The sequence below is a fragment of the Staurois parvus genome, unplaced genomic scaffold (genome assembly GCF_062004578.1).
Source record: "Staurois parvus isolate SC_StPar_1 unplaced genomic scaffold, SC_StPar_1.0 ptg000662l, whole genome shotgun sequence".
NCBI classification, from domain to species: domain Eukaryota; kingdom Metazoa; phylum Chordata; class Amphibia; order Anura; family Ranidae; genus Staurois; species Staurois parvus.
Window position 1 is genome coordinate 615,636 of NW_028318458.1, and position 21,716 is coordinate 637,351.

Below are 21,716 nucleotides of genomic sequence, written 5' to 3' on the forward strand. Positions count from 1 at the left end.
TCTACCAGGAAAAGTTTTCTTCACTGGAAAGCCAGATTTGAATGGAATAAAAAATGTTAAATCTGCAGAGAGAATGTTTTTGCTCCTACTGAAGGGGCCACCAGTTTATCTTGCTAAACATAAAGAAGCTGTGCATCCAGATCAGCGTGACCTCAGTAAAACCTTGGGAGCCGTACAAAGACACAATGTTGTGAGTCACTTATCACCTATAGAGCCACCCAAAAGGGAGACCGTGGATTGTCAGCAACATCCAGCGGGGGGAGGAATACCTGGCCTGACCTGACCTTTAGGAGCTACCAGTGGATCCAGTAGAGAAAATTTATCTCTAAATGCGCAGTTACACTGTGCATCTGGTGAGTGCACAGCCTTACCCTTCTCACTATCACCGCATGCAAGAAGCACTTTGAAGGAGAGGGATTGTCACTAAGACTGTTTATTTTGCACTGCATGTTACTCTGCTTGTGACATAATGTTTGTGATCACATTAGTCACCTAATCACTATATATTGATATCTTGGACGTTTTTGCATAATAATATTTGTGATATAGCACGCATCTTTTATATTCTATGTTTTTGCAAGGTTTTTGGTATCCTTTTTGATGCTGTGGCTGCTTTATTTTGTCCATAGCGCTCGCAACTTCCTTTAAAGCTTGATATATCTGTCAAGTAAATCTGTCATAAGTGAAATATGGAGGCAGCCATTGTTGAAAAAAAAAAACCTGTAAAAATACAAAGCTTCTCCTGAATGGTGGACAAGAAACCAGCCAAACTCTCCTTAACCACTTGCTGGCTGCCCATACATGTATGGTGGGTGACAGGCACAGGCAGACTAGGTGACATACTCGTATGTTGTGGCCCTACCTAAACTGTGATTGGACACAACATGAGTTTGGCAGCTGATTTCAGCCAATGATTTTGGCTGAAATCAGCTGTTCGGCTGTGTCCAAACACACACAGAGTTCTGCGTTTATAAAACACAGAACTCTGTGTACAATGATCAGTGATCTGGCTGTTTATTGTCCCTGCAAAGCAGAGTGAATTAACACCCATACAGTAAAGTAAAAGAAGCACATATTACACACATTGCACATTGTTAGGCACACAATCAACCCTTCTAGATGTTAACCCATTTCATTTGCAGCCCATGTCATTAGTACAATGACAGTGTGTAGTATTAGCACTGATCATGTCTGGTATATAAATGTATATACCTTCTTTTGTAGAAGCTATACCTTTCATACAACCAATTAATTTACACTTATTGCTTTTTTTTTTACCAGAAACATGTAACAGAATACATTTTGTCCCAAATTTATGAAAAAAAATGATTTTGTATTGTATATGTTTTAAAACAGAAGAAAATAATGTTTTTTTCCCAAATTTCTTTTTTTTTAATGTTTAAATCAAAACAAAAGAAAGCCCTATTTGTGTGAAAAAATGCTATACATTTAATTTGAGTACAGCAGTGCATGACCTAGCAATTGCCAGTTAAAATAGCGCAGTGCCGAATAGCAAAAAATAGCCTGGTCATGAAAGGGGTAAAATCAAGTAGTTGATTCCTGCAGTAGACATGACATCTCCCATACTGTTGCCAGAAGACAGCTCTGCTTACTGTGTGTAGCTGTGCTACCACAGTACATTACAGCACACACAGTGGCCACATCACTATGTAATGGAAATAGTTTGCTTGGGCCAGTTTGACCCAAATTAACTACTTAAAGTGATATTAAATCAGGAATTCTACTTGAATGACTGATTCTTTGAAATATTTTCCCATTGTTGAGTAGGATTTAATTTCTTAGCCTCACACCTAAACATGTGCATTACTACACATGCTACAATGTACATGACAGTGTGAATCCAAACTTAACATTTATTTAACTAATACACTGAATTCTTAACCTGAATCTAATCTTCCACTCCATCCCTAAACCTCAGGCCATATTTTGATATACATTCACTGGCCACTTTATTAGGTGCACCTTACTAGTGCCAATAAAATATCCCCCACACCATTACACCACCACCACTGCCAACCTGAACCATTAATACAATGCAGGATGGATCCATGCTTTCATGTTGTTTATGCCAAATGCTGACCCTACCATCTGAATGTTGCCACAACCAGTCTGCCTATTCTCCTCTGACCTCTGACATCAACAAGGCATTTTCATCCACACAACTGCCGCTCACTGGATATTTTTCGGACCATTCTCTGTAAACCCTAGAGATAGTTTTGCGTGAAAATCCCAGTAGATCAGCAGTTTCTGAGACCAGCCCTTTCTTCCCTATTCTGATGCTTGGTTTGAACATCAGCAAGTCGTCTTAACCACATATAGATGCCTAAATGCATTAAGTTGCTGCCATGTGATTGGCTGATTAGCAATTTCTGTTACCAAGCCATTGAGCAGGTGTGCCTAATAAAGTGGCTGGTGAGTGTATACTATTATTACAGCAATAAATATTTTCACAGCAGTACTAGTAATCTAATAGTAACTTGCACAGAAATCAAATGATCCTCTCTAAAAGTTCCCATATTTTTGGTAATTCTATAGCCAACCATTTCCTCTCAGGACCCTTTCACACCTATGCATATTCTGCAATGTGTTTTGACACACATTGCAGCATGAAGGCTATGCTTGAGAAACAGGTCCTGCGTGCCCTTGAAAAATCACATTATTCTTATGCAGATAAAAAGCAGAATTACTAAAGTGCTGGCTTTGCTTCACATTTGCTTCACATCTGGCAGTGCCACCGCAGGCCACACACCCACTTTCATTGAAATCTGATAGCTATATGTGTTGGATGGTCCTTTTTTTTAAATCCCTCTTTGATTTTGCTGATACAGGTGAACTCAGCACAGCACTTGCTTCTGTGACAACTGGAATATATTGGATTGTCCATCACTTGGGAAATAACTTTGGGTAAGCTTTCAGTGAAAGATGCTACTGCAGTTATTGCCAATAGTTTTTCCCTTTTGCCAATTAAATGAAAAAAAGAATATGTTTTGGTTGGGAGTCTATCCACAGTATTTTTAATAACTTAAGATCATCTGATAAAGTTTTTCCTTTGTGGTCATACACATACTTTTTGCCCTGTATTGGGTGACTATTTCATGTCTATGAGGAAAATCTGCTGCCTTATTAACATTGACTAGACAGGTATGAACACCTATCTTGATCACTGCTCATACTCAATCAGATTATGTATTCCAGCTGTTGTTATCTGGATATGAGTGGAATAACATTTAACAACTGTTTACATTTATAACACAACTCAGAATACTTACATATCAAACACAACCTGAATGACTTAACAGAACTAATAGATTTTTCTGGTTTTCTTGGTTTTACACTGATGTAAGCAGAAGTGTTCACATCACCATCGGTCATTATATTGCAATGGCAGGTAAGGTACTTCAACGCATCCTGAAGGCATTTGGGCTGACATGCTTTTTCGCTGTGGTAAAAGTCAATGTATTAAATTTATAAAGATAAGAAAGGCTTAATATTAATATAAATAATATACAATAACTGTAGCTTTTACAAGTAGACCTCTAGTTTAAATAGCAATGAGTAAATCGAGATTGTTGAAGATAAAAAATATACTTCACACTGTCATACTTGTGTGCTTTGCCATGCAGTAAGTGTGTAACTGTTCCCTAGCTCCTTGGGCCTTTGAAGGCTGCTAATTATAACCCAGAGACATATAAAGTCTTGAAGTTGGGTATGATCTTTCTGTTGCAAGGATTAACAAAACAGCACACCAGCAAAAGGGCAAAGGAGATAATAGGATCCATATTTCAGTAAATGTCAATTGTGACTGCTTGACATTTTTATGTGTCAGTAGTGGGTATCTGTAATAGTTTCCAGCTATCTGTGTCCTTGCTATCTACTAGCCTTCGTACTTTTTTTTGTAATTGTTTTGTTTTTTACAACTAAAACGTCATGTAAATTATACTTGTACAGTGCAAAAACCTTCCAGTGGATTTATTGGACAAAGCAAAATGGAGTATATCTAAACCCAAGAACAAAATCTTATTATATGCTGCATCTTTAGATATGATGGCTGCATCTCAGTTTCAGGCTAAGCACATTTTCTATAACTATAGAAAAATACTTGTTGATCTTGCCAGAAATCCAGTATCCCTGTAATTTCCTGTGCACTAAACTGAAATATTAAAGAATCTTATCAGCTTTTATAGTCATCTTCTATGAACTACGAAGTAATATCCCTCTATGAAATAGATGTGAGTAGAGGTAGAGATGTTTGTTGTCCAAATTAAGGTAACAGACTAGGGTAACAATAGTGCTCCTCCATAAAAAGAGTGGCACAAGTTAGTGGGACCCTAGGATAAGAAGTTTGTGGTAGGGTCACTTAAATAGAAGAAAAAAGCTGAAATAAAAAAAACTACTAAAGCCTTCAAAGCTAACAGCTAATAAAGTGCAATATGTTACATTTCAGTTTTTAGATTAAAAAAAAAAAGATTTACCATTGTAGTACACGTATCATCAGGTCATTTCATTTTACTAATAATCTTGCAAATCTATTGCATAAGCAAAAGTATGTATCGCCAACCATAAAAACAACTTTAAAACTTACTTATAGTAGAGATCAAAGTCAATAGATTCAGAAATCTCCTCTCTGACGTGCCAGGAGCATGTGAAATTCGCATCAGTATCATTACAGTGCAGGTTCTGTGGTTTGGCATTATCTCCTGGAAATTGTAGAAAGAGATTTAATGTAATGATATGTTCTAAACATGGCATTTTTCTATTTGTATTCGACTCTGTAGTTATAAATGATAATTTAGTACACTGCTGTACATATTAATACTTTTAAAATCACAAAATATTTTGGTAATTATATAAATGCACAAGCCAACAGGACAGTTGCATTTAAGGCTTTATGATTCCTAATACTCCTATATTTCATTGAATGCATGGTATGTTATTTCTTCATATGATACACTGAAAACCCTATTGGCATACACTAGTAGACAAACTAGAATAATAGGGACCAGCAGTTTTATAGGTCCTCAGTAGAGATGAGCGAATTATTCAAAAATTCGATTCGGCTGATTCGCCGATTTCGCGGAATAAATTCGATTCGAGGCGAATATATTCGCTGCGAATTTAACTTATAAAAAGGGTGTTTCTAGGCTTCAGAGAGCCTTTATATTAGTGCAGAACACTGTACCTTTAATTTAAATGCCCTTGGAGTCTGCTGGGGAAGAGAACTAATACTGTCAGTCAGTATGACATGCAGATGTGTGCCGTCGATCTTAGAATCACTGAACACTTCACTCATTTGGGCAGTCATGGGGCCAAAATCAGAGTGTGGAGCCACAGTGTGGCGGTGGAGGCAGCAGCAATGGGAGGCCATACAGCACCCTATGACAAAATGGAACCCACCAGCAGTGTGAGGAGACCTGAAAGTGGCACATGGCAGAGTGTGGCGATGGAGACAGCAGCAATGGGAGGCCGTACAGGGACCCATGACACACTCTGGACCTGGCAGCAGCATGAGGAGGCGGTACAGGGGCCCATGACAGATTACGGGCCTGGCAGCAGCAGTGGGCGGGCGGTGGATGCAGCAGTATTCGGAAGCCAAACACAGGCCTCGGTTAAAAAGCGGAAGCCGTCAGCAGCGTGAGCAGACGACAGAGGCACATGGCGCAGGGTGGCGGTGGAGGCAGCAGTATTCGGAAGCCATACACAGGCCTAGGTTAAAAAGCGGAAGCCGTCAGCAGCGTGAGCAGACGACAGAGACACATGGCGCAGGGTGGCGGTGGATGCAGCAGTATTTGGAAGCCAAACACAGGCCTCGGTTAAAAAGCGGAAGCCGTCAGCAGCGTGAGCAGACGACAGAGGCACATGGCGCAGGGTGGCGGTGGAGGCAGCAGCAATGGAAGGCCATACAGCACCCTATCACAAAATGGAACCCACCAACAGTGTAAGGAGACCTGAAAGTGGCACATGGCGCAGGGTGGCGGTGGAGGCAGCAGTATTCGGAAGACATACACAGGACTAGGTTAAAAAGCGGAAGCCGTCAGCAGCGTGAGCAGACGACAGAGGCACATGGCGCAGGGTGGCGGTGGATGCAGCAGTATTCGGAAGCCAAACACAGGCCTCTGTTAAAAAGCAGAAGCCGTCAGCAGCGTGAGCAGATGACAGGCACATGGCGCAGGGTGGCGGTGGAGGCAGAAGCAATGGGAGGCCATACAGCACCCTATGACAAAATGGAACCCACCAGCAGTGTGAGGAGACCTGAAAGTGGCACATGGCAGAGTGTGGCGATGGAGACAGCAGCAATGGGAGGCCGTACAGGGACCCATGACACACTCTGGACCTGGCAGCAGCATGAGGAGGCGGTACAGGGGCCCATGACAGATTACGGGCCTGGCAGCAGCATGAGGAGTCGGTACGGGGGCCCATGGCAGATTACGGGCCTGGCAGCAGCATGAGGAGGCGGTACAGGGGCCCATGGCAGAGTGGCGGAGCGTAAGCAGCTAAAATTGAAGGCCATACAGAGGCCTATGTTAAAAAGTCCCCCCAGCAGCAGCGTGGGGAGACGACTAATAGTCGTCTCCCCACGCTGCTGCTGGGGGGACTTTTTAACATAGGCCTCTGTATGGCCTTCAATTTAAGCTGCTTACGCTTCGCCACTCTGCCATGGGCCCCTGTACTGACTCCTCTTGCTGCTGCCAGGTCCAGAGTGTGTCATGGGTCCCTGTACGGCCTCCCATTGCTGCTGACTTCATCGCCAGACTCTGCCATGTGCCACTTTCAGGTCTCCTTACACTGTTGGTGGGTTCCATTTTGTGATAGGGTGCTGTATGGCCTTCCATTGCTGCTGCCTCCACCGCTACCCTGCGCCATGTGCCTCTGTCGTCTGCTCACGCTGCTGCCAGGTCCATACTGATTCATGGCCCCCTGTACCGGCTCAGTTGAGGCTGCCACTGCTCCTACCACCCCACCCCTCCCCTGCTGCCATGGCAGCGGAACGCGAGCGCACAGGGCCCACAGTGTCTGAGGATGGACGTTGGCGCAGAAAGGCAGAGACCAACTGACTACATAGGTGGTTTTTATAGTACTTTATTTTGGCCTCCCTCTCAGCAGGTGTGAAAAAGGCCACCATTTTTGAACGGTAGCGAGGGTCCAACAAGGTGGACAGCCAAAAGTCATCCCTCTGTCTGATGGTTATTATTCGGCTGTCGCTACGCAAGCAACCGAGCATGCTATGGGCCATTTGTGCCAAGGAATGCGAGGGACTCCCTGCCTCCATCTCCACAGCATATTGCCACGGTGTGTCTGGGTCCTCTGTCTCCTCCTCCTCCTCTACCAGATGCTCCTGCTCCTCCACTCCTGTCCGCTGAGTGGAAAAACCACCCATTTCACTCAATAATTCCTGAGCACCAATGTCCTCCTCTACCTCCTCCTCTTCTTCCTGTCCTGCCCCCACAGGGGTCATGTGGCGTTGAGATCTGTGCGCCACGTCTACCGCACCCTGACCAGCCATTGTTAACAGCATTTGTTCCAGGATGTGCAACAGAGGAATGACGTCGTTCATCCCATAGTCCTGCCGACTCACGAATAGCGTGGCCTCCTCAAAGGGCCTGAGCAAGCGGCAGGTGTCACGCATGAGCTGCCAATGGCTGACATCTAAGTTACACAGGGGAGTACCTTTATCCGCTTGTAACATCAGGAAATCGGTGATGGCCTTTCGCTGTTCCTAAAGGCGGTCTAACATATGTAGGGTTGAATTCCACCTTGTTGCAACGTCGCAGATCAGGCAAAAGCGGCGTGACCTGTCCAAGTTGCTGGTGCGGCTGTGCCGGCACCACGTTCACCCAGTGGGCCGTAAATGACATGTACTGTCCCTGACCGTAGTTACAGCTCCACACGTCGGCGCTGCCTAATACAGACAGGTCTGTCTCTCTTGAATGACTGGAGGCTAATGGAGAATTCTAAGATGGCCGCGATTTATAGCTCCACCATTACACAGTGCTGGCTGGCTGGCTGCTGATTGGCTAATGCGATCACATGTCATGAATGAATGCATTATGGGTCAGCGCGCCTTGTCTGCGCGCCTTCCCAGAGATCCCCGCTCCGTCGCCACACATGTCGCCGCCATTTTTGGGAAAATTCGATTCGTGCATTCAAAGTTTGCTAATTTTCGGATTCGGCGCGAATCGAATTTTTCCTAATCTTCGAAACGAATTCCACTTCGTCATGTTCGATTCGCTCATCTCTAGTCCTCAGTCTCCAGGATCTCTCACACAGTCTGTACTTACAAGCCCTCAGTCAAATGGATGCCTCTGTCCAGTACCACTTAGAATGGAGCAGCGTAGAGACAGCAATCAGAAGACTCATTAATGCTAACAGCATCTCTCATGAGGGGTGGATTGCATCCTGGCTGGTCCAACCCAAAGCAAAAGCTTCCCAAGAAGGTAGATATGGACTCTGCTCTCTCTCTACTCCACTGGAAACTTTCCCTATTGCAAGTGCTGTCCCTGACAGACGGGGAACTTGTTCCTTTGCTAATCACTTGCATAAAGCACACCAAACCCAGGGGTCAGAGTTTGAAGCAGGCTCAGTGTGACCCGAGATGGCCACCAGGGACACATGGGGCATGAGCATCCAACTGGATCACTGCCCATGTGACCAAGGAAGTAATAGAGAAACCTGGTTTTCTCCAACTTCTTCTCCCATCTGCATTGCTGCTATGGTCAAGTAAACAACAGGTAGCTGGAGAGTTATCAGTATAGTCAGTACATCACTAAGGACAGACGTTGCAAGGGAAGAGAGGGCAGCAGTGCAGATAATTAATTAATTAACACTAACAATTCTCCAGTTAACTACTGTTTCCTAAGTAGCTTACCAGACTTTTTCAGCTTCTCAGATCTCAGGCCTAGTGAAAATTCTAAGTCCTCCCACACCTTACCACTGCCTTAACAAGCAAGGTGCTGTAGTAGTCAGTAAAAAGAAAAAGTTGTATATGGTAAGGTACCTGGTGTGATGTAATTCCCCATGTTTGTCCACTAGATATCCCGATTGCTAATCTGTGAACTTTGACTACTAAACTCTCCTGGGTAGGGGCAGGCTGACCATTTGGAAACTCGGGCACTGCTCGAAGACCCAGGGTCAGTAGGGGGACCTATGAGATGCCCCTGGTACCTTTTTCATAGGCTTTTTTGAGTTTGGGCAAGGACACAGGGGCCCCATGATCCCCTATTGCCCGGGGGCCCCATGAGTTTTCAGTCCGCCCCTGCTCCTGGGTTAAGTGCTAACCCTTCACTTTCCAGCAGTACGACACCTTTGGTAAGGAAAAGATTATTTATAGCATGGTGGAAGGCCTTAAGTGTGCAGAGTAAAGTGGGAAGGTTGAGGGATGATATTCCATATTCTTCTGTCTAAAGGCCTAGAGATACAGTGCAATGTAGGCAGGAGGTCTGTTTGTACTTTTGTAAATGGGACTGGCAACATCCCTTGGGGAAATGTTGGGATTGCAGATACTCCTCCTTGTCAGGTAGCATGTCCTCATTTCACGCTATCTTGTTATGTGAATTGTTGAAATCTATAAACAATGTACCACTACCCCGTAGGTGGCTAAACTGCTCTGTTTAACTTATTAATTTAGTAACCCAGCAAGGGACTTGTGTGTCGACTACTTACTTCCTCTAAACTGTATGGGGGGTGTCTACTGAAAATTGCCTTGTGACCATGAGGTCATTATGGGATCTATTGCAGCTAAACCTGTAGTTAGTACAAAGAGTATTCCTGGAGAGTTCTGGTAGGTCAGGTTGGGTTGCCATGCAGGCATCTTCTAAGTGAGGAGCACTGGGGGCTCCATGTTGATAGTATTCTGCTGGAACATAAAAGTCACCCAGAAATTATTTAAGGAACTGACATGTTCCCTTGTTACACAACAGTAGACTGCAGAAGAATGTGTTATGCTGCCCATAAACTGTTTTTTTTGTTCATCTAGCACACTGCATAAAAAACAGATTCCTCCATCCAAATAAACGAATGCTAGGACATTATATTCTGATAGCGGCATGCCCTGTTGTCAGAATACACTTCTTCAGACAGTTGGCTACAGCCACTGATCAGTAAAAGGTTTCATCATATTCCTTCAAGTATTTAACTTTGGAGCAGGAACTGCAAGACACTGATCAAAAGTCCTTCAGCCCCTGCCAATCCAGCCAAATTTTGATCAATGTATGGCTACTTTTAAGCATACAGGGTTAATTTCTGTGTTGCCTGGTGACTACTAACAACTATTCTGATGTCTCTTCCTGGGTGTGCAATGTCTGCTCTTCTTGAATGAAAATGTCATAGGGGGGTACAGGTTAAGTGTCAACAGCAACCTCTACATACTTAAAAAGTATGCCATAGTGTTTGTCATTACATTTACAATTCAGCTGATGATAGGTATAACTGACTGGCATACATAATTTAGGTGTAGAAAAAACAAACATAGAGACAGTAAAATATTTTCAGTTTTGTGTTCTTACTCTCTTCCTCAGTGGTAAGTCGAGTCTCCAGGTCTCTTTCTGGAACAAAACTAAAATGGATGGAATCTGTTGCGAACCGTTTACCCAAAGGTACATCACATGTCCAAGTTGAATGTGTTTCTGATCTCCTGATCACACTTTTCTCCTGACAAGCACTTTCATTTCTAGGAGATTCAAAATGAAGGAAAATATTCACAAATCTAAATAGGTATTCATCAATGAAACTTTTTTTTAAAACACCTTGTTCAGATGGCCACACAGAACTGTTCACAATATTTCTTACTGACCCTGAGACTTGTTTTTCTGTATGGTACAGCTGCCCCACATCCTTTAAAAGTAACTGGTACTGAGAGAAATATTAAAGAAGCTATTTATGGGGGAAGGCATCTCTTGGATCCCAAGTCCCTTTCTTTGCTCATCTATTCTCCTAGATCTTACTGCAGCTGTAGTGCAGCCTTGGCTTTGACCTTCAAAGCTACTGCCCTGCACTATCATAGCTGCCCTTGCCCAAGTGAATGAGCCTCTTCTCCCAACACCACATGTCCCAGTTAAAAAGGCTACTAATGTGATGGGAACTTAACTTTTTTTATGCTGTGTGTGACATTACTGTGATTCTTAGTTCCCCTGACATCAGATTACCACCCAAAACCCCACTGTATAAATTATTGGACCTGTAACCTTAACTTGTAATTCCGACCAACGCAATTTCTGCACTCTCCAGTCTTCTGTATACAGTACTATAATCCCTGCAAAAAATGCTGCACACATTGGGTCCTGTTTGCTTAGCCTTAAAGTGGAGTTCTACTCAAAAGGGGATGGTCCACTTGTCCGCCTCCTCCCCCCTGTGCTGCCATATTTGGAACCTTTAGGGGGGGAGGGGGGAGCGGGTACCTGGTTTTGACAAGTACCCATTCCCACTTCCGGCTCAGTTCACTGTGGCAAACTGACCCAGAAGTTCACACCTTCGGCACAGCTTTCTGGGACACTTCACAGGTCCCAGAAGTCTGTGGCCCATTCACAATATGCAGCGTGCTTTGCACATGCGCAGTAGGAAACCCCTTAGTCAAGATGGTGATGCCAACACTCGATAGCCAATTGAAGAATTGCTCAGGTAAGGACATTGCTGGATCCCTGGACAGGTAAGTGCCCTAATTTTAAAAGTCAGCAGCTACAGAATTTGTAACTGCTGACTTTTAATTATTTTTTTTGGGGAGATAACTCATTTTTACTGTGCTCTGTCTCCACAATCCTTGCTCCCAACACTATTGCTTCCCTGTTCTTCTCAAAAAGCTATTTGTCTGGCTGTCATTCTGATTTGGTGACTTCGATACTTTCTGACTCCCTTACATGGATTATTTTCTTGTGGTGGGCAATCCTGAATGTTACATAGTACAACATATGCAGATCAGGTGCTTTGATGTGTGCTTGCTCTTGGCAAGTAACTAAGGGATCATTTACATTTGTGTTAGCCTTCTAAACAGTGATCTGATCTTGAGAGGTGGTAAGAAGGTGCTATGTTGTGTAAATGAAGCCTAAAAAACCGCTGAAGGCATAAGATAACCATGATAGCCAGGAAACTAGAGTACTTAGAAGCAGCCCACAAATCTTTCAGATTGCTTAGTATGGATTTCCTATCAATTCTAATATCCAGGGTAGGGGTACTCACAGACCCTAGAACATAGGGAGCATGTCCCTTGTCTTCTATTAAGTACCCCAGGATTAAGTTGCAGAATTTGTTGATATCATTCAGACTGTGATAAGCACCCTTCATTTTTCCCTATTTTCCTTCCACATTATCAGTTATGTTGGGGGGATTATATAGTGCATTAGAGAATCTGTTGTTTTTAAATATAACTGGGTTTCTACATTTACCTCTACTGCACACTGTGAGCAAAGAACCATAGCGCCAATGGGAGAAGAAAAGAAACATCCACTTTTCATTATGCAATTGTGCAAGCCCCACAGCAGTTTATTTAGGTCTCCAGGGTGCCTCGGGTCTCTTAGTATCCTTTTATAACACTCCTGGTCCAGGACTGTTTCAGTAGCTACCCCTAGAATGTTACATCACCTAAAGTCATAAATTAATAGTCATCAGACTTTGCAGGTCTTTACAATGAAACAATAAAGATTGTCTGCACTGGAAAGATCATTCATTTGCAAAATTAGTGGTGTTGCCACATAACATAAGAACAGTGTTCCATAACAAAGCTCTACAGTTGTTTGCATTCTCATGAAATATGGGACTCTGTTAGTAGATACTGTTAGGCACTCTCAGTAGATGGATAACTGAGGTCAAACAGTTGATGGGCAGCAACTGTCAGATTTTTTATGACCTATTTCCTTTGACACTCAAGCTGAAGTGTCAGGCTAAGATAAATTAAGTAAACTAAATATGGTGAAAAAACAAATCTCACATAAATAAGATGAAGTGTAGAAAGATAAAGAAGCTAATAAGTCACAAGCATAGACATACTTATCTAATTCTTTCAGAGTCATGGTCACCAAGTTTTCCAAAAAGTTATTTTCTACCCATGTGCAGTTAAGTAATTCTAATGGATATGGTTGAACGCAGGACAGACTTTCCAGTAATGTGGCACCTAGGCAAATATCAAGCATAAAAACACAAATGGTACAGTTTTAATTAGTACAGAAAAAACAGTGAAATAGTTTTTCACTGAACATGGATTACATAAGAAAATAACAGCTCAATGTCCCCATAGAGCGTACAAGAAGTAGCTATAGAAGCTTTTAAGGAAGCATGTCATAATAGAGATATAGAGGCTGCTTTTGCTGACCTCTCCTTCTGAAAATTATATATATATATATATATATATATATATATATATATATATATGCTAGTGTAATGTAGGAGTGGGTGGAACAGAACACACGTGGAGAGGAGTGGGACACACAAGGCTTTTATTGAGTCATTTTGAGGGCACACGGTGAGTATAGCAAGGTTCTGGCAAAATAAAAGTTAAGTCCGTACCACAGGGTGGGGCACTCGACAAGGATCACCAAGTTCTGGTAGACAGCAAGGGGGGTTAGTTTGTAGCACCGTCTGGGCCCACAACAAGGAGGCAGACAAGGATTAAGTCTAGGTTGGCACACAGCAGGGAGGCAGAACTCTGGCTGGCAATGGATTAAGTCCAGGTTAGCACAAAGCAGGGAGGCAGACTCTGGCAGGCAATGGGTTAAGTCCAGATTGGCACACAGCAAGGAGGCACACTCTGGAAGACAATGGGTTAAGTCCAGGTTGGCACACAGCAGGGAGGCACACTCTGGAAGGCAATGGGTTAAGTCCAGACTGGCACACAGCAAGGAGGCACACTCTGGCAGACAATAGGTTAAGTCCAGGTTGGCACACAGCAGGGAGGCACACTCTGGCAAGCAATGGGTTAATTTCAGGTTGGCACACAGCAGGGAGGCAGGCTCTGGCAGGTAATGTTAAGTCCAGGTTAAATCCTCAGCACAGGGGCTGGTACACAGCAAGGAAGCAGAATTCTGGCGAGTGGTGGAGAGAGCAAGGGACCGGTAGCAGTGGCAGGCCAGCCAGGCTCTTCAGAGGTCCACAGGTCCTGGGATGGTGAGGGGGCTGTAGGATCTGGCTGCAGCACAAGACCTCTCACAGCACAACAGCCCTCAGCTCCTGTGTGTCCATCACAGGAGTAAACTCAAACAAAGGTCTGAACCTTTCTGCCAGCATAGGGACATTATATTGTCCCTTCAATTCAAGCAAACCTCAAGCACCCAGAGCCGATACATCTGGCTTTATCCAGCTACAGGACACTGTGCTATCTGTGCCTCCCGCTGAGATCAACTTCATCTCCCACCCCCCTCTGGGGCACAGGAACTTCTAGATTTAATTAAGCAGACAAGTTGACTGCTTGACACACTGTTGAGTTCAACAAAACAGCACAAAAATAAAATATTTCTGCTCTCCGTCACAGGTGGATACTTTTATTTTTCTATGAATTTTTTGTTTTTCCAAAATATACAGGAATACAAAAGATCAAATTAACATCAGGAAAATACGAGTTTGTCAATAATTGAATCACATAAATATCTATAAGATCAATAAAAATCTCTATCTAATTAAGAATACACAAATCAAAAATAGTATGCAAATTTAAATATGTTAAAAATAATATAGTCAATGGGTTTCTAGGTCTGTATTTAAGGTTAGTCCAGTGAAATAAGCAGTAACCAGGAGATGGATATGAAAAGGGGAGGGGAAACAAAAGCAAAAAAAAAAAAAGGAAAAGTAGAAGTCCCATTATTATTGTTATCGGGTTTAGAGAGAATTTCTATACAGTAACCAAGGTGTCCAAATTCTAAAATGTTTGTCAGATTTGTTTTTAAGAAATGCCATTAGTTGTTCCATTAGTTGAATTTTAGATATCCTTGCATGCCAATGTGCAAAGGTTTGGGTTTTTCTTTCTTTTCCAGAGAGTGGGTATGCAACCCTTAGTCACATTTAGGAGTTGTTTAAGAAGTGAGTATAATATAGTGTTTGAGTGACATTTGTGTATCGCTTAAAAGGTATGTTGCTAGTGTATTTGGAAGAGAACACTGTTAAATTCTTGTCACCCGACCAGAAATCAGCTAACATTGGACAGTCCCAGAAAATATGTAGGAGAAATCTTTCCAATTGGTAGCATCGCCAGCATAAGGGGGATAGTTGAGAGTTGATTTTATGTAAAATTTGGGGGGGGGGGGGGGTTATACCATCTTGTAAGTATTTTATATCAATTTCCTTAATATGTATTGGCTAAGGATGAGCAAAGAAGTGAATTTTATTCTTTTGGGTATGGGAGAACCAGCCACATATATATCATTTTCAGAAGGAGAGGACTGTATATGGTCAATACCATCGCCCAGGAGTCCTTTTTAATAAATGGCTTATCAAAAACTGTTTTTTTACCATTTTCATTTTTTTAAATGAAAAGTAGGGGGGCCCCTCATTCATTTACATAGGGGATCCATTTATTTTTAAAAGGCTCCCAGATTCTGTTTAGTCCCCTCACCCTTTCCAGATCTCTACTGCAATTGGGCTAGTGCTGTGTGGAACAGGCCCTTGTCAACAACAACATGGGAACATGGTGGGTGCTTTGCCAAGGGGCCCCCACTTTAAGGGCTTGGGGCCTGGCATGGCTCAGGAGGGGTGTGCATGTTCTTTCCCCCTTTCCTGCATGCCTGAATAGGGGTCTGGATTTTGGTGGGACTCATTCTGTTTTTCTTGTTTTTTTTGTATGAGGTCTTGCTGTAGTAGGTTTTATTATTATTATTATTATTATTATTATTATTAAATTCATTTTTTAAATTTACCTTTAAGCATTAACATCACTTTTCCCATCAAGATTAAATATTTAAAAACATTTTTTTCTTTAGTACATTTTTCCCAGGGTATTGCCCAGCCCCTCATTTCATTTGTTTGACATTCCATTACTTATTAGCCTAGAAAATGGCCATTAATGTTTTTAACATTTGACTCCCATTGACTTCAATATGGTTTGTATTTGGAACCCAAACTTTAATCATGTTTGCCGAGCCCTGCTTGAACTGAACCCAGGTATGTTTGCCTCATTTCTAGTCATTAGGCCCATTGATCCCACAAGGAAAGTTCAACTTACACATTTTGAATTATTCTGTAAACAGTTTTTTATTATGAAACTACAATGTGATGTTTAAAATATTTATTAGGAAATAGTCAGACCTTGGTTTCCTGGAAATGCAGACAGCAAACAAAAGGTTACACAACATGTAACGATACTGTTCTTCCTCATTTCTGATGCACAGCAGTCTGCCTTCAGTATCACTCCTGAGAGCTGTAATAGGCAAAAACAAATATGTGAAATATTCTTTCTAGGACTGACATATTCATTAGGATGAAACCACTGTTCAAATTGAACCACAGGCTAGGGGAGGGTAAATTAAATTAGTCTTCCTCTATATCCATGGGGGGGCAGCATGGATCCTCCAGTGGGTGCAGTGAACAATACCTGGTCTGTGCAGTAATAGGTTTGAGAACCAGTGGTGGCAGAAAACCAGATGATCCACTGACAAGGTAATCTGACAGATGGGGCAGATTATTGTACTGTAGTTATACATGGATGATAAACAGAAGAACTTGGCAGGTGTCCCTTGTGTGCATTTAAAAGTTTACTTTTCAGCAGCTGTCAGACTCTCATAGAGGTTATTAGGCTGCTGGCAGTGGGGCTGAATAGTGTGCCTGTTCCCTACAGCCACACATAAATTGTGAAGCCTTGAGTTCTGGAGTTAAATACCCGGTCTGCATGATGATGTGAATTATGTGCACTTTTTTCTATTCAGGAAAATAAATATTACTCCATGTCTTCATAGCTAGGGTTCATGTACACGGGGCATTTGGAAAACTCTTCTGAATGATGGAAACTGACTGCTGGAAAACGTAGGTTAAAAAACATCAGTTTAGCCTTGTTTGCATAATGCGTTTATCTGCGTTTATGCACATTTGCATTTAGAAGCGTTTTTTAAAAGATAACCTGAGGAGACCCTCCCAAATGCCCAGAATGTCATGCGGTATTTTAGTAGTGAAAAGCATGCATTAATGTTTCAGCTGTCAGCGGGATTCCCACTGACAGCTGAATGTCAGAATTGAAAGAATGAAAGAATTGCCGGCAATTAAAAAATAATTAAAAAACAGCGTGGGGGTCCCCCCTCCCATCCATACCAAGTCCTTTGGGTCTGGTATGGATTTTGAGGGGAAGCCTCACGCCAAAATTGTAAAAGAATTTGTGTGGTGTTCCCCCCTAAATCCATACCAGATCCTTATCCGAGCATGCAGCCTGGCAGGTCAGGAAAGGGGGGGGAGGCAAGCGAGCGCCCCCCCCCCTGAACCATACCAGGCCACATGCTCTCAACATGGGGGGGTGCTTTGGGGTAGGGGAAGATCCCCCCCAAAGCACCTTATCCCCATGTTGATGGGGACAAGGGCCTCTTCCCCACAACCCTGGGCTGTGGTTGTGGGGGTCGGCAGGCGAGGGGCTTATAGGAATTTGGAAGCCCCCAGATCCCGCCCCCCCCACATGAATGAGTATGGGGTACATGGTACCGCTACCCATTCACAAAAAAAGGGGGAGCTCCCCCTACCCCAAAGCACCCCCCCATCTTGAGGGCATGTGGCCTGGTATGGTTCAGGAGATTGGGGCGCTTGCGCTCGCTCACCCCCCCCCTTTCCTCACCTGCCTGGCTGCATGCTAGGATAAGGGTCTGGTATGGATTTTTGGGGGGAACCCCACGCCATTTTTTTTTTATTTTGGTGTGGGGCTTCCCCTCAAAATCCATACCAGACCCGAAGGGCTTGGTATTAATTGGAGGGGGGCCCCCATGCCGGTTTTTGAAATTATTTTTTAATTGCAATTCTTTCTTTTACATTCAGCTGTCATTGGGAACCCCGCTGACAGCTGAAACATGATGCATTCATTTCACTACTAAAATTCTGCATGACTTGATATAATAAATCATGCGGTATTTTAGTAGAATTTTTTAGTGGATTCACATGGAGTTTTTTTAAAAAATGCTATGCGCTATCCTACCACATACACGGATGCGGTCCGCTAAGTGAATTATGCCCTGGATATGGACCAGTCAAAAAACGCTTCTAAACACAAATGCTTATAAACACGGTAAGCCGAGTTTACAAGTGTTTGGCATTTGAAACGCTGATAAAATCTACTCCTGAACACAAGTTTGGTGCGTTCAAAAAAACGACTATAAACTCAACTGCCTGTAAATGACTGTAAAAGAGTTTATCAGCTGCAGTGTACATGAGCTCTTAAACAGCAACCTTCAAGCAGGCCCCCACTACCCAAACGTAACCCCTAAAAACAAGTAAATTGGTTTTGCAAACTGGCGAATCACTAGGTCAGAGGCAAATCTAACATTGCCCACAAGTGTGACTTTGCACCAATATGAAGATGCCTGTTCACACATTAGGATCACACACATTTTTATTAGTAGCAGCATTTGGTGCCAACAAAGGTTTGATGGATTCACTACTTTTCATACAAAACAGCAGCTTATTGTCAATTCACTCAACTTTTTACTCTTTTCTCCCACCCGATTACCCTAATGAGGAGTCTGGCCCCTGTCTCAATTCTGCACACTGTGTGTTTTTTTCATTCAATCAGTGGGTTGAACGAAAACCTCACATATTCCCACATACACACAAGCAATTTTTATTTGGGGATCTCCCCCACTGCACTATTGACAGCACGGACTTCCCCGCCACAATACACTGATCAGCACTGCAACCATTGACTGCAGTGGCTGATCAAATGCTGGTTTTTCAGCAAGACTGTTTGACAGAAGTTGATCTAATGACTGGCTTCTGTTGAACTGAGAGGGCTATGCATGGATTGAAATTCAGCCAGTTCCTGCTGAACTGTCCACTTAACCTCTATGTGCCCAGAGTACTTCACTTGTAGGCTTACACCTCTCATGGTCCAGACTAGGACTCCAGCAGGTCCAGCTGAACACCCAGTCCCATGCTACATTGGAATACCTCTCACCGCCAGGAGGGCGACTTCAGTCCCTAGTCACCACCGGAAAACTGAACAGGTATGCACTAGTAACACATATACTCCTTGTTCACAAAGTAGCTTAACCCACGACACCACATTAACCATTCCCCCAGCTGAGAAACGGATGAGGCAGTGAAATATTTGCTGAATGGTTGCACCAATTACAATAGTCCACAAATTGGCATAATGTTTAGTGTACACAACATACACAGTTTCCAGAGACTGGCAATAGAATACAGTACAAGGATATTAAAAATCCTGGCATTCCTAATGAGAGCTGTCCTGGTAACTAACAGGAGGGGGTGCTGTTGTGCTACCCACTATTTTCCTTTATGTTATGCTGTCCAGGCCTTAGGCCTCCACAAGTCTAGCCCCTCCCCCAGGTTCCAGGCGGAGCTCTCCTCCTAGAGGGCCATCATTCCTCTAACAGCTGCAGGAATAGAAGACCTTGATTGGCTTTTTAATTTCCTATTTAAAGGAATAGGGCAAGGCCAATCCAAAGAAACACCTGCAAAGGGGAGTAGCCAGCAGAACACAGTGCACAGCTGTCAGTGGTGCTCCACTTATTATACTGGGAGAAACTCTGCAATGCCGGACTGCCAGTGTCAGCCCAGTTCTTCTCTTCATTGAATTTTGCTTGCTTGCCTTGGGGGCCAGAAGACCTTGTGCTGCCATTACAATTTGTCACAGTGAATGTTATAGTGGTACTACTATGACATGTTACACCATATTATTGTTATTATTATGTAATGATAGATACCCCTGCTAGATGCACAGGATTTTGATTAGTGTGTGCTTATACTTTGTGTTTTGTCCCTTCCAACATAACTGTTGAGTAGTAATCAGCCTGGGAAGCCATTCCTTTTGAATGGGCTGCCAGTGAATCACAATGCACAAAAAAATGGACAAGTGCAATTTTTTTTAAAGCAGCACATTTCACATCTGTCTGTGGTGGTGGTGGGTCACTACAACGCACATTCAAAATGAATGGCACTGTTTGCCATTGCCATGTGTTGCACTGACAAGTACTAGTGTGAGCAGGTCCCTAAAGTGGTTCTAAAGCAGGGGCGGACTGACCATTTGGGCAATCGGGCACTACCCGAGGGCTCGGAATCAGAAGGGGGCCTCATGAGATGCCCCTGGTAACTTTCATAGGTTTTTTTTTGGCTGTGGTTTGAGTGTGGGCGAGGACACAGGGGCCCCATGATCACCTATTGTCCAGGGGCCCCATGAGTTGTCAGTCCACCCCTGTTCTAAAGTCACAATGTTTTTTATCTTTATATGCATTAAGGTAAAAAAAAAAACTTAGTTGCTGTTCCTTCTTCCCTCCCCAAATACTTACTTGAATTCTACATCGATCCAGTGCTATACCCATCTGCAGGTCTTCTCTCCCCTCTCACAGGCTCTCACAAGCTTGGCTGACAGCAGTAGGAGCCGTTGGCTCCTGCTGTTGTCAGTAAAAACCTGTAAGAAGGAAGAAAGGGACTGGAATGAGCCAAACTGTGTTGTGTATATCTATAGATCAGAGGTAGGCAACCTGCGGCTCTCCAGCTGTTGTGGAACTACATTTCCCATGAGGCATTGCAACATTACAAAACTGACAGTTACAGCTATGACTTGCAGAGGCATGATGGAACTTGTAGTCCTGCAATAGCTATAGAGCCACATGTTGCCTACCCCTGCTATAGATGCACATAGCCCAGCTCAGGAATGAGCCCTCATGTGTGCCACTTTAAGAAGCAGCTTCCTATGGTGGTACAGGGAGAAGAGCAGGAGCAGAGAGCTCTGGCAGGAAACCCCAGAGGAGGAGGAGGTTTGGGGCCGCTCTGTGCGATATCCTTGCACAGACTAGGTAAGTATAATGTCTTTTTTATTTTAATGAAAAAATAAACTTGCAACCTGTTAAATGAAATGGACCGAAAATTATAAGCAATGTTTGAAATCTGAATGCAAGCTTTGTGTGTGGCCTTTGTGATACAAAGTACATCATGGTTAGTCATATGAATGATACAAATACATAAAATATATAGCAAAGCAAGCACAGTGATAACAAGATACGATAGGAGAAAGAAGCCTTCCTGTATGATCATAAGCCTAAAACCTCATTTCTTAGTATAAAAACATCTACAGTACATGTTACGCTGTAAATATGAGCCACAAAGCACGTGGGAGATTATAATCAGATCCACTTCAATGTCTTCTTCTTCTCTAGCAGTACAGTACAATGTATTTTTATTTTGTATGTAAGATTATTTATTCTTTTAAAATTACAGCTAGAGCTGAAGCAATTTTTCTTCAGTTTTTTTTTTTACTATCTGTGTCCTCAATGGGGAGATTTCCATTCATTTCTTGCTGTGTTAATGGATTATAAAGTAAAGGGAATCTCTCTAGTGAGCACACAGACAGCAATAAAATAATTTTCTTTATTGGGCATTGAGGGACACCGGAATTCTGAAACAGTTGGGTTATACTGCTGTCTACAAGAGGTTTGGATGCTGGCAAACAGAACAATAATTAAAGCCCAGCCCAATATGACCCACCTCTATCTATCATGCCTCAGTTTTTTGCTGGTATCCTAGAAGGTTGTAAGCCTTTCCCTCTGCAGAGGAGAAATGCAATCTTTTTCAGTATA

The 21,716-nt window shown here is 43.0% G+C and overlaps 1 protein-coding gene across 1 annotated transcript in view; it reads right to left on the reverse strand.

The window, feature by feature from the left end:
* Nucleotides 1-21,716, reverse strand: part of LOC149448215 (uncharacterized) — a gene marked incomplete at its 5' end in the record, with an annotated part of 115,670 nt that overhangs the window by 44,207 nt on the left and 49,747 nt on the right. Inside the window, 5 exons of the mRNA XM_089651738.1 lie at nucleotides 3,291-3,460; nucleotides 4,604-4,718; nucleotides 10,521-10,684; nucleotides 12,994-13,117; nucleotides 16,237-16,348. Of these exons, the coding sequence (XP_089507864.1) occupies nucleotides 3,291-3,460; nucleotides 4,604-4,718; nucleotides 10,521-10,684; nucleotides 12,994-13,117; nucleotides 16,237-16,348 (685 nt within the window). The remainder of the gene's footprint in view (nucleotides 1-3,290; nucleotides 3,461-4,603; nucleotides 4,719-10,520; nucleotides 10,685-12,993; nucleotides 13,118-16,236; nucleotides 16,349-21,716) is intronic.